This window comes from Nannobrachium achirus (genome assembly GCF_963921795.1).
Source record: "Nannobrachium achirus genome assembly, chromosome: 14".
Lineage (NCBI taxonomy): Eukaryota > Metazoa > Chordata > Actinopteri > Myctophiformes > Myctophidae > Nannobrachium > Nannobrachium achirus.
The window spans coordinates 62,270,891-62,286,560 of NC_137821.1; the positions used below are offsets into that span (position 1 = coordinate 62,270,891).

At 41.7% G+C, this 15,670-nt stretch overlaps 1 protein-coding gene across 1 annotated transcript; it reads right to left on the bottom strand.

The window, feature by feature from the left end:
- Positions 1-2,610: 2,610 nt before the first annotated feature.
- On the bottom strand, positions 2,611-15,670 carry LOC308298175 (protein NLRC3-like; the record flags this gene model as incomplete). Its single annotated transcript, XM_080741731.1, has 2 exons — positions 2,611-4,514; positions 15,469-15,670. The coding sequence occupies 2 exons, from the start codon at positions 15,668-15,670 to the stop codon at positions 2,611-2,613; spliced, it is 2,106 nt and encodes a 701-aa protein (XP_080597857.1).

Sequence of the window (15,670 nt, forward strand, 5' to 3'; positions counted from 1 at the left end):
TTTGTATTTATTTTTCCATAGAGATCAGGGTAATAAAGCTCGATTCATAATTGTTTGCATGGCATCAACGAGTACCTCACAACTTTGACCTTTTAGATCAGCTACCGGACATAATGTTACTTATTTGACGAAGTTTAATTTTTTATAGACAAACTAGTGAGTGTGCTGGTCCAGTTTTTTTATTTTTTTATTTTTATACATACACACAACACCACCAGTCACCATTTGAAAACATGTAGTTCACTGGCTTCCTTCAAAACAGCCCTGAAAATTCACCTTTCAGGAGGTCAAATGTGGAGGTAGTTATCACCTCTCCCTGAGACAAGCGAGCAACCCCCCCACCCCCACCCCCAAACTCCTTACTTCGCCCCACCATTTCTTTCCTACTCTGTACATTGTGTTTTATACTTGTGATGGTATTGAATGTTTTTGATGCTACTTTATATGTTGATGAATTGGACCCCAAAGGTGTTCCTTTTAGACTAAGTAAGTGGATGTGATCGTTCCCTAGCAGCCATGATGGATCACATACTGTAGTCACTGTACTTTATCATTATTTTAGTCAGTGTGGGTTACCGTGATGTCAACCTTATTCACACTCTTCAAATAAAGTCTCAACACAGTATTCATGTAATCGCATAATAAATAGTCAAACTAAACTAATACAAATAATGGTGGTAAATTAGTCTGACCTTAGGATCTGCAGTCTACAATGTGGACTCTTTAGTCCAGCAAAGATCAGCTCCATGGATGAATGGTCCAGTTTGGTCCCACTGAGGTCCAGTTCTGTTAGATGTGAAGGATTAGAGCTGAGAGCTGAAGCCACACCTTCACAGTTTGTCTTGTTGAGGTCACAGCCAGCAAGTCTGTAAAGATGCAATGTAAAATCAAACAGATTAGACCACATTCACTGTCAATGAAGTTAACTAAGAGATCTTCTATCTAGTTAGAAATGGGTGAAGGTAGAGCACCACCATATGGCCTATGACCCTATTCTGGGCTGAACATTCAGCCAAAATAGCAGATCTACAAGCTCACAACATGTCGCACATTGAGAGCTTACATAAACATCATTAACAACAAAATATATTGAAAAGAATAATATAAAGACTGTGAACATTCATGCTCCCCAGAGGATAACCCCTACTGATTATAGTGTTCAAATAGTCTTTCTTCTTGTGCCACCATTGGGTCAAAATGTTCACTATCTAAAGTCAGATTGTAATGAAACATGTTGATCACATTTATTCTCCCCACATGATTAAACCTACTGCTTTACTGACCTCATGACCTCTACTCTAGCGCCACCTTTAGGCTAAAATGTCCACTTGCACACATGATGTGTAAAAATCTAATGTGAGGATTGTCATGAAATGTATGGAGCACATTGATGCTCCCAGGAAGAACTGATGAAGTGACCCCAAAACCGTTCATCTAATGCCACCCTTTGGACAAAAATAACTTTAAGGCTGATTTATAATTGTTTGCACGGCAGCAATGAGCACCTCACAAATGTGAGCTTGTATATCTGAGTTTTTAGTTTTATAGACAAACTAGTGAGAGTGCTGGTCCAGTTGGGTTAAATAGCAGGGCTTTTAGACTCTTAGCCTTGTTTTTTTTATTTATTTATACATAAACACAACACCACCAGTCTCGATTTGAGACCCAGACGGGATTTAAATACGTGGTTATTACTGCATCTTTTACTTTAGTTGTTCTCAAACATTGTCACATCAAGTAAATGCATGTGGTTGCGGACACCCTCTGACAATGTTTAGTGCCAGGGACACGCATAAGAGAACATGTTGTTAAAAATGTCAGTCATTCAAAATGTTTTTTTTTTTTTTTTTTTTTTTTTTTTCAATTATTCAAGTACAAATGTATAAATAGTATATATTGAAGAGTTTAAATAGCTACAGTATAACATGCCATTAAATATTTCCTTATTTAGCTGGGGAACCCCTGCAACTGGACCCCTGGCAGACTCCGGACCACACTTTTAGAACCAATGCTTTATGTTAACCATCATCTAGTTATTGCGACTGTCAGGTCGCAGTTACTATCAAAACCTCCACCGGCAGTGGAGTCAGTCCGACTGTCTGTCCGTCACGTCACGTCACACTTTTTCCCTATTCATATCTCCACCACCGTTGCCCCTATCCATGCCAAGCTTTGCACACACACTCATTGGCCCCTCATTTCTCACATGGCACTCTTCTAGTGCCATCATGAGGCCAATTCTTGCAATACACATTTTTGGACACTGCTCCAACAAATTTTCCCCATGCAAAGCGGTACACAGTATGTCTAGACTCGTGTCATCACCATGGATCGGTCCCTTTTAGCGCCACCAGGCCCATTTATTTCAAACACATTTTTGGACACTGCTTCTACAGATTTTGCCCTAAAATCACAAAAAGCGGTACACAGTATCTCTAAAGTCATGTCATCAACACGGATCTCTCCCATTTCCCATATTCTCTCCTGATTGGCTGCCATTGCCTTCTAAAGTTTGTGTATGCGACCTGACGGCCGCTTATCTCCCGATTTAGGGAGTCCTACTGGTAGATTAGTGGTGTGAAGGTAGATATATTCTAGTATGTTTTCTATTCACATGAATACTAACCGAGCCTTTCTGCAGTTCCTCACAGCTGGGATGAGTCTCCGTCGCCCCTCCTCTGATGTGTTGTATGTGTCCAGGTTGAACTCATCCATAACCTCCTCTGACATCTGCAGAATGAAGGCAAGAGCTGAACACTGGGATGGAGACAGTTTGGTCTTTGATTTGTCCCCTGACTTCAGGTACTGTTGGATCTCCTGAAGTAGTGAGTGATCGTTCATTTCCATCAAACAGTGGAAGATGTTGATCATTCTCTCAGGAGAGTAATCTTCAGTCGTCATCTTCTTCAGGTTGTTGATGACTCTCTGGATGCTCTCTGGACTGTTCTTTGTCTGACCCAGCAGGCCTCCTAACAGACTCTGGTTGGACTCCAGTAAGAGACCATGAAGGAAGCGAACAAATAGGTCCAGGTGGCCATTTTTACTCTTCTGGGATTTTACCATGACTCTGTACAGGAAGTCTTCCAGGGTAATGTCTCCTCCTCCCAGGAATGTCTTCAGTACCTTCATGTTCTTCTTCATGTTCTTCTGTGTGAAACAGTGGAACAGGTAGACTGCAGCCAGAAACTCCTGGATGCTCAGATGAATAAAGCTGTAGACTGTTCTCTGGAAGCTCACACTCTCTCTCTTGAAGAACTCTGTGCACAGTCCCGAGTACAGCGAGGCATCTTTCACATCAAGACCGCACTTTTCCAGGTCTTCTTGGTAGAACATGATACTGCCTTTCTCCAGATGTTCAAACGCCAGCCTGCCCAGCTTCAGAAGAACCTCCCTGTCCTTCTCCATGAGCTGCTGTTGATTCATATCATGACTCTCATCATACTTCTTCTTTGTCTGGAACCAGCCGTACATCTTAGTCAGGGTCTTGTTTGGTTTCTTTTTCTTGTGTGTCTCAGCATACTTCAGATGCTTCCTCTTTGTCTGGACCCACAGGAAGTGGCTGTACATCTGAGTCTGGGTCTTGGGCAACTGTTCAGGCTTGTCTGTCTTCAAAATGTCCTCCAGAACGGTAGCGGTGATTGAACAGAAAACTGGGATGTGACACATGATGTGGAGGCTCCTTGAGGTCTTCATGTGTGAGATGATTTTGCTGGCCAGCTTCTCATCAATGAATCTTTTCCTGAAGTACTCCTCCTTCTGGGGGTCTGTGAACCCTCGTACTTCGGTCACCAGGTCAACACGATCAGGAGGGATCTGATTGGCTGCTGCAGGTCTGGTAGTTATCCAGAGGAGGGCTGAGGGGAGCAGATTCCCCTCAATGAGGTTTGTCAACAGCAAGTCTACTGATGATGTCACTGTGACATCAGAAACAATGTCATTGCTGTGGAAGACATCAGAACCAATGCGAATGTTCTCAAATTTCAGCGGAAACCTGCTTTCATCCAGACCATCAAAGATGAGGCCAACCTTCCAGGCAGCAAGCTGCTCTGCTGTGACCTTCTTTAATTCTGGGTGGAAACGATGGATCAGTGAGAGAAGACTGTGCTTCTCATTTCTGACCAAGTTCAGCTCCCGGAATGAGAAGGGAACCAGGAGAATGACATCTTGATTTTCCAAACCCCTTGCCCAATCCAGAGTTAACTTACGCACAGAGAATGTTTTTCCAATGCCGGCGATGCCCTTGGTCAGAACTCTTCTGATGGGTTTGTGTCTTCCAAGGAGGAGGGGCTTAAAGATGTCGGAGCATTTGATTGGTTCGTCATGGAGGGCCTTCTTGGAAGCTGCCTCTAGCTGCCAGACCTCATGTTGGGTATTAACCCCCTCACTCTCTCCCACTGAGATGTGGAGCTCTGTGAAGATGCTGGTGAGGGAGGACACTTCAGTGACATATGTCACACGATCAAGACGGTTCAAACCAACCTTATAATCCTTTAGATCCTCCTGTGGACTGACACCTGCTATGAGGAGACAATGAAGACATTTTAAACATTCAGCTTCATTCATAACTTTACATTCTTACAGCTGTGTATGAACATTATTGTGGGCTCGCCTGAAAGGCGAGACCAGTATGTTATCTTCATTATTTATTTATTTATTTATTTATCTATCTATCTATCAAGTTCTCCCCGGAAGTACAAAGGCCGGGCCTTAGCCAATGAGGTGCAATTGGAAATTGATGGAAAAACATTTGGGCGTGGTGCTAGCTCGAGTATTGGTGGAGCTTCACATGACAGTTAGCAGAGGGCAAAGGAAGGACAGTTTAACGAGCCGTCTCAACAGTGTTATTTTTTTACAACAAATTTAGATTTTTCATTTAGTCACTCTTTTGAATAAAATGGCATTTAGTTTTAGTCATAATTTATTCACCTGAAACATTTTAGTTTTAGTCTAATTTTAGTGGACTAAATATCATAAGATTTTAGGCAACTAAATCTACAGTTGATTTAGTCAACTGAAATGTATTTTGGCAGGCCCCGATGGCATCGTAATGACTGATTTTACACTTGGTTGTGTGCTGAAAATATCCGATCTGCTATTTTCAGCACGCAACACCTGAGAGCAACCAAACATAAAAGGACTCTCTTCTCCACTAGTCCCTCCTTAACGTTTTAGTCTCGTTTTTATTTTGTTGACGAAATTGTCGATATATTTAGTCTTAGTTTTAGTCACCACAGCTTAGTTTTTATTATCAAAGTCAACAGAATATAGTCTCGTCGGCAACCACACTTATTAACACATCGGATGCCCACGTTAATTCAGGGTTTACCCTCACAGGGGCCCATCGTCTCCATGGCAACACGTCATTTACGTACCTTCGCGTCGTGGGAAAAGTATCCGTAATACGTTGAGTAAATGTAATCCAAGTATGTCCAGTTTATTTTCACGATGATCTTTTCTTTCAGTCAGGACAGCTTTTTACCAATCTTGGGCCAGCTTTTTACCAATCTTGGGCCACAGCGTGTGTATCACGGGCGGTAGAAAGGGTCGCGTTTTGAACATGGTGATTGAAAAAGCTAGACCAGGAGAGGAATCCGCCATGTTACGTTACCTCCGCAGCGTCACTGGGAAAATAGTATCCATGATACGAGTAAATGTAATCCACGGATGTCCTGTTTATTTTTACGATAAAGTTTTCTTTCAGTCAGGACATCTTTTTATCAAACCTGGGCCACAGCGTTTGTGTCACGGTAGGTAGAAAGGACCGCGCATTGAACATGGGGATTGAAAAAGCTAGACTAGGAGAAGAATCCGCCATGTTACGTGTATCTCCGCCGAGACTCCGTTACTGGGTAAATACTAGTATCCATGATTACATACGAGTCGTGCTAGCCTGCGAGGGGACGATAGAGTGCAGCGCAGGATAGGAACAGAAGCTTGTGATTGGCTGCAGGGAGACTGCACATCCTGGTCACATGTACCGCGCTGCATTTTGGGAAATGTAGTGTTTTTCCCATATTGTTGGCGTTTGATCACCGTGGTAGAGCCTTCATTGCGGTAGCAATGTACAGTAACTACAGTATTGTAAAACGCGTCAAACGCGTCGTGGGCACTGGGGCTGGGCATCCAGAGACATCAAAGAGATTGGCGTGTAGACACCACGTGGGCACCCGATGTGTTAAGGTGCCAATGAGGTGCAGCCTAAGGGTAGATATTTGTGCCCATACATGGTGTTACATGTGAGCCCACACTGTTTCGTAGGAACAGTATTTCTAGTTAATGAAATGTCCTCCAGACTATGTCTTCTGTCGTTTATGCATGTCGGTAAAAATTAGATTTTTTTGCAAACTGTGTCCAGTCTTACTTCCACTTGTTGTTTGACGGGACGTCTTCAGTCCAGGTGTTATCTGAACACAAGTCCTCTCTCTGTGGACGAGAAGGAGATATGACTATAACATACACTTATATAATGCATGTGCAGTGTTGGGCTGTAACGAGTTACTAATATTACTTTACCCAGTAAAGAGTAGTGTAACTTATTACTCTTCCAAACATAATAATATGACATATTCATCCAAATAATGCTGCTTTACTTGTTACAATGAGCGTGATTTTAAGTGCTCTCTTCACTGAATGAGTTTATGAGCCTGTGCTGTGGTGTGTATTTGTCTCTTCACTGTATGGGTCTATGAGCCTGCACTGTGGTGTGTCTGTGTCCAGACATGCCCAAATCTGTGGAGCAGCACATTTTAACTGGTAGAGGTGGTTGTCACGTGCGCAAAAAGAACAGCTATCAACGCTGTGCAATGGTACAGGATGTTAGCTTGTAGATGTTCTTTTTAAGCATGCACCACCAGGTAAAGTTATGATGTACGTGCAGGTCTGGGGTCTGACACAGATTCGTGTTCCTCTGTGCGGGGGCGGGGCTCACAAACAAAGCCATGCACATAGTTTCAACTCTGTGGTCACGTGATCATAATGTATTGGCAACGTTTGGCTTTCAAAGTTTGTGGGAGGGGCATGTTTTGCCCAAAATGCCACAAATCAAGAATGCAGCGTCTGATTGCCATGAAACTTGGCTACAGCAGCCTCATGGTGGTGCTACAACAGCCAGCTTCATGTTTTGGCCTATAACTCTGATGAAGAGAAGACTTCAGCACACCTAGTTCCTCTCAAGCAGGTAACAAGACAAGTAGAAGCAAGGAATCTTGGACAGATCAGACCTGCACACTGCCACTTGCAAGTTCAAGAGAGTCGTTTAATAATAAATAAGGAGCAACGTTTCGTCTGTGAGACCTTCCTCAAGCTTAAACCGTAGGTCATTAAATAAACCTTTTCATTTTATCCTGATCCTTGGACACAACTCCACATTTTATTACGTTTTCCACGATTTAGAAGGATTGACATACTGTGCGTGTGAAGGTCCAGGTTCATTAGTGTCTGAAGGATGTTCATCTTTAGACCGGTCACTCTTCACTGGTGGAGAATCTGATCTGTGGTGAAGACTTCTGGAATGATACAAATGTTTAAATAATTATTATGTGAATGAAAAGGTCAGTTTGTTGAACATTATTAGTGGCCAAGGCCACGAAGTGGCAAAAGGCCACTCATTGATATTGGACTTCATCATTATTCCGCCACTTTTTCTCTACCGGCTAGACCGTGCAGTCGCTTTTTACGAAACTCGGCAGTATGGCAGAGGACTATGCCAAACGGCTAAAATGCGAAGCTCGCAACAATCGGCCAAAGGGTGGCGCTGTAGGAAGCCTTTGAAAAATGCCAACTTTGAACTGGTGTAGCTCATGCCCTGTTTCAGGTACAGCAATGAAACCTGTATACACTTATGCGTCTCCTCATGCCGAACAACTTTTACGCTCTGACTTTTGACCTCTGACCTTTACTTCTCCCACAATTTTGAATTATATGAAAAACAGTCAAAATCTATCTCCTCCTGGGATTTTTGCGTAACGTGCGCGAAACTTTTTTTACATGAACTTTGGACCAATGCGGTCAGATCTGTCTCGGCAGATTTCTTTTAAAGCGATTTTTTTTTTTTTATAATTCACTCAATGTTGCAGTTTTATGCAAATTATTCTTCTGCCTCTAAATCATACATGCAAAGTGACACGTTCATGGCATTTGGCAAATATGTAGAGGGTTAGTCCAAATATCACTGAAAGCAATCTTACTCCAATTGGCCAAAGGGGGGGCGCTATACGAAGCGTTTGAAAACTCAAACTTTAAAGGGGCATAAGTCATGCCTCGTTTCGTTTGAAGACATGCAACTTGCTTACACGCGTGCCTTGACTCAAGCGGAAGACATCTGTGTCTTTGTTAAGTAAGCTCCGCCCTTAGATTTTCCGCAATGTTGAGCAGTTTGTAAAACACTTAAACCCGCTTTTATTCCGGAACTTTCGCGTCACGTGCACGGAACTTTTTTTACATGAACCTTGGACCAATATCTAAAGATATGTCAGATCGGATTTTTTAAAAATTGAAACATGCTTTTTTAATAATTCAATTCATATTGCGGTTTTATGCAAATTATTCTTCTGCCTCTAAAACAAACATTCAAAGTAATATTTTCTCACTGTGCAGAGCTGTGCATAGTTCACATGGTAAGGCCTTTGTCTATCATTCCAGAAGTCTCCTGTTCAAGCCTTACCTCATGCATTTAAAATACATTTTACAACATTTTGCCGTGAAAACCCTGGTATTGCAACTAAACATGGCAACCCGACCAAACATGGCAACCTTCTTAAGCAAGAGTATAAATAGTGGTTGAGTTGAAGCCACTCCCCCCCTCTCAGATTGTTTGGAAGCTGCATGGTGCTGCTGGTTGCTGCTACTCACTGCTACATTATGCAGCAGCTGCAGGTCTGTACACTGTTCATTATTCCAACAACTATTCCAATTTCTAACAGTTTTATTCATTATACTTACCCATACTATAATTTGGCTTTTAGATTTACCTCACCTGAACATACCTACCCGATCCACTCGATACACTGGCTGTGTGTGATGGAGGAACAATGTGACTTGGTAAGCTAACCATGTGCTCTGAAATGTTATGTTGTTTTTGGTTTTGGGATCTAAATGTTAAACGATTTCTTTTGGAATGTAATGCTTGTATTTTAGCTGCAACGTTGATTATTGAATTGAAGTATTTTGAGTTTAATGCCAATGCCTAGTTGGGCAGATTAATGGAATTATTTTGTTTCAAGCCTGTAGTGCAGCAGATTATTTGAATTTTTGTTTTTCTATTCATTTGGCCTTTTTCTTTGATCCAGGCCAGGTTTATTGCCTAGAACTGAATCTGAAAGATGGCGAGCCTGCAGAAAGACTGACACAATCCTGTCTGACCTATGGTTATGGGTAGGAAAAAGCAGCCGCAGTGACACTTATTCCTAGTTTCATTTTATTTTTAAATGGAATGTTTTCTTCATTTCCACATGCAATGTTTTGGTCCCGGTCAGGGGCGTCACACCAAATTCTGGGCCCTGGGTACAAGGATTCACAGCGGGCCCCCCATGAATGTTAACTATTGAAAAATAGCAGATATACAAGCTCACAGCGCGGCACCGAGTGCCACGCTGCGAGCTTGTAGATCTGCTATTTTTGAAAAAAATGTGAAAATGTGTGCAAGAAACATATGTTTCCATGTCAGTGATGCTCAAACTTTTTCATGTGAAGGACCCCCAAAATTATATGTATTTAGCCACGGACCCCCATCTCAAAATATTTAGTTCCAGGGACACCCCAGAAGCAAAATTTGAGTTACAAATGTTCGCTTAAAAAAACACATATATTCAAAGATTTGCACACATTTTCACGACTTTTCAAAAATAGCAGATCTACAAGCTCGCAGCGCGGCACCGACGCGCTGTTAGCTTGTATATCTGCTATTTTTCAATAGCTAAAGTTACTAGGGCCCCTCCAACTTGGGCCCTAGTAACTCAGTCCCACTTTCCTACCCCTTGTGACGCCCCTGGTCCCGGTCCCCAAGTCACAATCAGTCACACAGCTGCGCAGCAATTGACAATCATCACCACACCCAGTATAAAACCGTCAGTCTGCAGTTTGCTCAGTGAGGTGCACATCACTGGAGCTGCTGCAGATCTGTACTGTTCATTATTTCAACAACTATTCCTATTTCTAACAGTTTTAATTCATTCATTCAGTTTAATTCATTCACCTCAGCTCACCTCACCTGGCTGGAAGATAAATTGGTAAGTGAACATGTGGCTCAGAAATGTTTGTTTCTGGTTTTGGAATTGGAATGTAAAAAGATTCATTTCGGGAATGTAATTATTGCTTGTAGATAAGCTGCTAAGTTGATTATTGATGTGTTTTGAGTTCAATGGCAAGCTTGTAGATCAGCAGATTTGTCGACTTTATTTTGTTTTAAGCTTGTAGATCGGCTGATTAGTTTTTTTTTATTAGTTTATATTGTCAGGAGTGTTTAGTTGTGGATGATTGCCTGTGTCCACTATTGTTTGGGGTGTGGCCGCATCTCTTTCTTTAATGTAAGCATTTAACTAAAGAGATGTGAGTATTATTGCGACTGTTAGGTCGCAGTTACTATCGAAACCTCCACCGGCTGTCACTCTGTCCGTGTGACATCATACTTTTGCCCTATTCATATCTCCGCTACCATTGCCCCTATCCATGCCAAACTTTGCACACACTCCTTGGCTGCCTGATTTCTCATATGGCCCTCCAGCGCCACCATGAGGCCGATTCTTGCAAAACATTTTTCAACACTGCTCCTACAGATTTTGGCCTAAAATCACGCAAATTGGATGGCAAATCACAACCTCCAAATCAGCAGATCTGTTGACTTTATTTTGTTTTAACCTTGTAGATCGGCTGATTAGTTGATATCTTTTTTTTATCCAGGCCCTGTTTTTTGCATGTGAACTGAATCTAACTGATGGCTTTGTTTGGTTTTCAGAAAAACTACATTTCCCAGAATGCAGCAGCTAAGATGGCTGCTTGTTGCAATCAGTTTGATTTGTCAGCACCTGGCCGCAACACAGCTTCTCCGAGTCAGGCAATCCAAATGTTTTTGCTCTTAACCACCGAGCTCTGCTTCACTGTGTAGCTGGCTCTCGAAGGGACTCTTCCAGCGAGCAGTAAGCAAAACTCCACTATGTTCATTTGCTCTGTATTTTGCCACATTGCTAATGGTGGTTCTATCTGTTCCCATTGTAGGCAAATTAGGAGCTGCATCTGAATCTTGGAAGAGAAATGGCATGTGTTAATGGAAGCAACGGCATACTGTGAAACATGTGTTTCGAATGTAACCCCTGTTTGTTAAGTTCTGGAAAGAAGCATATTTTGAGTTAAAAGCCCCGGTTTTGGGAAGAACTTTATTTCATGTTTTAGGGGAACGCCCCATTGAATAAAACAACGCTTATTGCGTTTTCACCTTGAGAACTGTTTCCATGTGCTGGTTTGGGTTCAGACTTCACAATACTTAATGTTTAAAAACTTTATTTGAAGACGTGTTAAAAGCCCCGGTTTTGGGAAGAACTTTATTTCATGTTTTAGGGGAACGCCCCATTGAATAAAACAACGCTTATTGCGTTTTCACCTTGAGAACTGTTTCCGTGTGCTGGTTTGGGTTCAGACTTCACAATACTTAATGTTTAAAAACTTTATTTGAAGACGTTTACTACTTGAATTATTTGAAAACGGCTAGGTTGTTAACCCTCTGTTTTGAAGGTTTACAACCTGATGACCAACTCTTCAACAAAGACAACTAATGAAAAAGTTGGAAAATAAAGATATTGAGTTAAAACCTTGAGTTCTTTGGAACTATTTTATGTCTGTTGCATATAGTCTTTTGCATACATGTTGTGTAGAGGTCAATTTGTGCTTTCACCAATAACTATGCCGATTAGTGTAAAATCGGCAGAGTCTGTCATTTATAGCGCCACCAGAAGGCCGAAAACGCATTCTTCGATATTACTCCTTCAGATTTTATCCGATAATCACACAAATGGGCACACAGTATCTCTACAGTGATGTAATCATGATGGATTTGTCCAATATCATATTCTATCTAATTGGCTAACATTGAATTCCAAGGTTTGCAGGATTGCTCCTTTTTGAACAAAATGTCTCAAACGCAGCCTGCTATTTGTGTGAGATTTTGCACGCACATTCCCACTAGGCCAAGGAACAGATGCCACCCTTCTCACATTGGCCTGTTATAGCGCCACCAGCGGGTCAATTTTTGCAAAACCCATTTTTGGAACAAAATGCCTCAAATCCCGCATGCAGCGTCCGATTGCCGTGAAAGGCCAAAGAACACGTGGTACCCTTTTGACTTTGGCCTATTATAGTCACCACTAGGCCAAAAAAAAACACCTGACCTGCCGGAGACCTGTTCGGAAGAACACTGCTTCCAGTTTTTCTTTGATTTCTTTTTTGCTTTCCTACTTTTTCTACCTTGGCCACTTTATCGCTGCTTGCAGCTATATTTTATTGTTAAATTTCATTATGAAAGTATAACAGAGTAAATGTCATTCAGTCAGTCTTTGCAGCACAGTCAGTCTGAACAGCACATAGTGATTTATAAATCTATAGATACATATTGAACAGCACATAGTGATTTATAAGGTCCAAGTTCATTACTGAAGGTAGGAGGTAAGTTGGAAGACAAACTGTTCAATCTAAGTTACAAGTATGGTCATTTGAGGGTAGGCAAGTTCTACGGTAAGTGCTATGGGCTAAGGTGGAGTCTGAAGAGGTGAGCCTTCAAACCACGGCGGAAGCTAGGTAGTGAGTATGCCGAGTGTATTCCACAGTTTGGGGGCCAGGAGGACGAAAGGTCTAGGACAAGTGGATCGTTGTCCTGGGGTTTTTAGCAAGGGTCAGAATCAATCTTTATTGTCACATCACAATCACATTACAAGTAAAGTGGGTGAAATTCTTGGTTGTGTAGGCTCATCAATGCAGTTAAAAAAATAAAGATACAAAGTTCTCATAGAGAGGGGGTAGCATAAAGTGCATAAATGACAATCTGCTTGTCGTTTTCTCGGCCGTGGGTGCGTAAGTGCTTCAAACAGGCTGTAGCTGGGGTTGTGAACATCCTTGATGATGCTCTCCACCTTCGCCACACAGCGACTCTCATATGTGAGTCGTTTTCAGACACAACGGGGCCATGGTCATTTTTCTATTTTTTATTAAAGTACAGAATGTAAGCTTTCATATGATGTATCATTCATTGAAATTTGACACTATTTGAAGAAGATATGATCAATTGAAACGTGTTGATCCAGAAACAGCAAAGGAGAGAAAATGCCCTTCAAAGAATTCTCATTTTAACACCTATTCCAGGCTCAGAAAATGGGAGTGACATAGTAGTTAACCCCACCTCTAACCACTCCCCCAACCACTCCCCCACTAGCTGTCAACTGTCTGTCAATACTTGAAACACATTTCACAAGACAGGCCTTCAAGCCAGTAGATCAAATAATACTCATGAATGGTATAAAGTAATTAAGTAAATGTACTTAAAGGGATATTTCACTTTAAAAAAAACTTTTGGTAATTTTATCATCTAATCAGGCTTTTATGAATACCCTGAACAGTTTTGAATTAGCTTGATTGAATATTTAGATATTTGATGTAAATGTTACCAGGCCCTCCAGGCCCAGGGCCTCTCCCCACACACACCCATTGTAACTTCAAACTTCATTTCAACCATGATAGATTCATAAAAAACACCCATTATTTTTTCTGGTGACTCATATTACCCTCCTAATACGTGAGCAGGCCGTGTTTTTTCGATAACTTCTTTCATTTATTTTTAATAATTATTGTTTTGTATTTCATTTTTTCAATTTTCACAATGGGTGTGTATGTGGAGAGAGGCCCTTCCACTGCTCCCTGTTGAAAGTGGAATATCCCTTTAAGTAATATACTTAAGTATAATTTTGAGGTAGGTATTTGTTCTTACTTGAGTATTTCCAGTTTCCAATACTTAGACTCTACTACACTGAGAGCTTGTAGATCTGCTATTTTCAAATTAGTATTTTATACTTTTTGAAAACAATTTGAAATGAAAGATGGCTACTTCATGATGTATTAATAGGCTACTAGTAGCCTACTATTTGTACTTTAAGTACATTTTGATGGAAATACTTTTATACTTTTACTATATTTCTGCATTATAGTATTGATACTTTTACTTGAGTAAAGATCTGATTACTTTTCCCACCACTACTCTCTTATTTCTTTGCCCAAATCTCTCTCTCTCTCTCTCTCTCTCTCTCTCTCTCTCTCTCTCTCTCTCTCTCTCTCTCTCTCTCTCTCTCTCTCTCTCTCTCTCTCTCTCTCTCTACAAAGTGATGCTCACTTTATCAGTCGCTCTAATTCACCCGTCATCTCTCTCTCTCTCTCTCTCTCTCTCTCTCTCTCTCTCACGGGGAAGTTCGAGTAGCGACGCAACATGTTTTGCAACATGATGGAGACGGAGGGAGGGACAGAGTCACAGCGTGTGGCCGTATGAAATGCATGCAATAATAAGAATAAAGTTAATCTGGTGTTGATTTTAAACCAATTGAACCCCGGATCCTTTGAGCTAAACCCACCGAGCCATGACAAAGAAAGAGAGAGGGGGGAGGGGAGAAGAGAAAGATAAAGAGAAAGAAACGTTCCTCGCAAGCGACTCCTCTACAACTCAGTGAAGCTGGACTTTAACTTCGCCGTACGACATGTTGCATTCTGAAACTAGTTGATCTATACAACACGTCGCAATTGCGACGCGTTGTGAGCTTGTAGATCAGCTCTTTTCACCACGCTAAAACTTGCAGGAGGACTCGGAGATAGAGTCACCGCCGCTGTGATTTAGGCAAGGCGTCCTGTTGTATTCCTGGTACATTGACAGCATTGTAACCCACCACTGATTCTCCCCTGTGTCACTGTTTTATTTTACGTCGGGGAGCGCTGTAATCAGCGCATCGCCTGATTTTCGCCTCCGTTTACTGGCTGTCCTGTACATTAAAAGCTTTAAGCAAGCGTGCTGATACAAAGTGAGTTGCAAACTAGCCATTATAAGAAGATACATTGATACTGTTGGGTTTACTGTTTAGAAACACGTGTGCTTATGGGCGGTGCTGCGGTGGTCGGCCAGGAGGGAGAACAATAGGCGAGACCAATCGCAAGCACTCTATGTAAATATGTGGACGAATGTTCCACCCCCAAATAACTACGTAAAATGTCTTAAAACAGAGCCATGTTTAAGACTATAAAACGATGACTGTATGAATGTAAAATGCCTATCTCTTGTTATTAAAACCTTCATCAACATTCAAACTGTTTTATTATGCCTAGAAACGAAAAAGACAAAAAAATAAAATCTAATGCATTTAGTTCTATTGTAGAAATCCATTACCGCCGAGTTGTGTCTGAAAGCGCCATGAGCGGTCACATATATTCTCTGAAGGGGTGGAGGCTCACCTCCCACAATGCCCTGCGCTGTTTTCACCACTCTCTGCAGTGTTTTCCATTCCGCAGCAGTGCAGTTCCCAAACCATACAGTGGTGCCGCTGGTCAGGATGCTCTCAATCGTGCTGTTGTAGAACGCTCTGAGAATGCGGGGACCAACTTTAAACGTGTTCAGGTGCCGAAGGCAGTAGAGTCTCTGTTGGGCCTTTTTCAT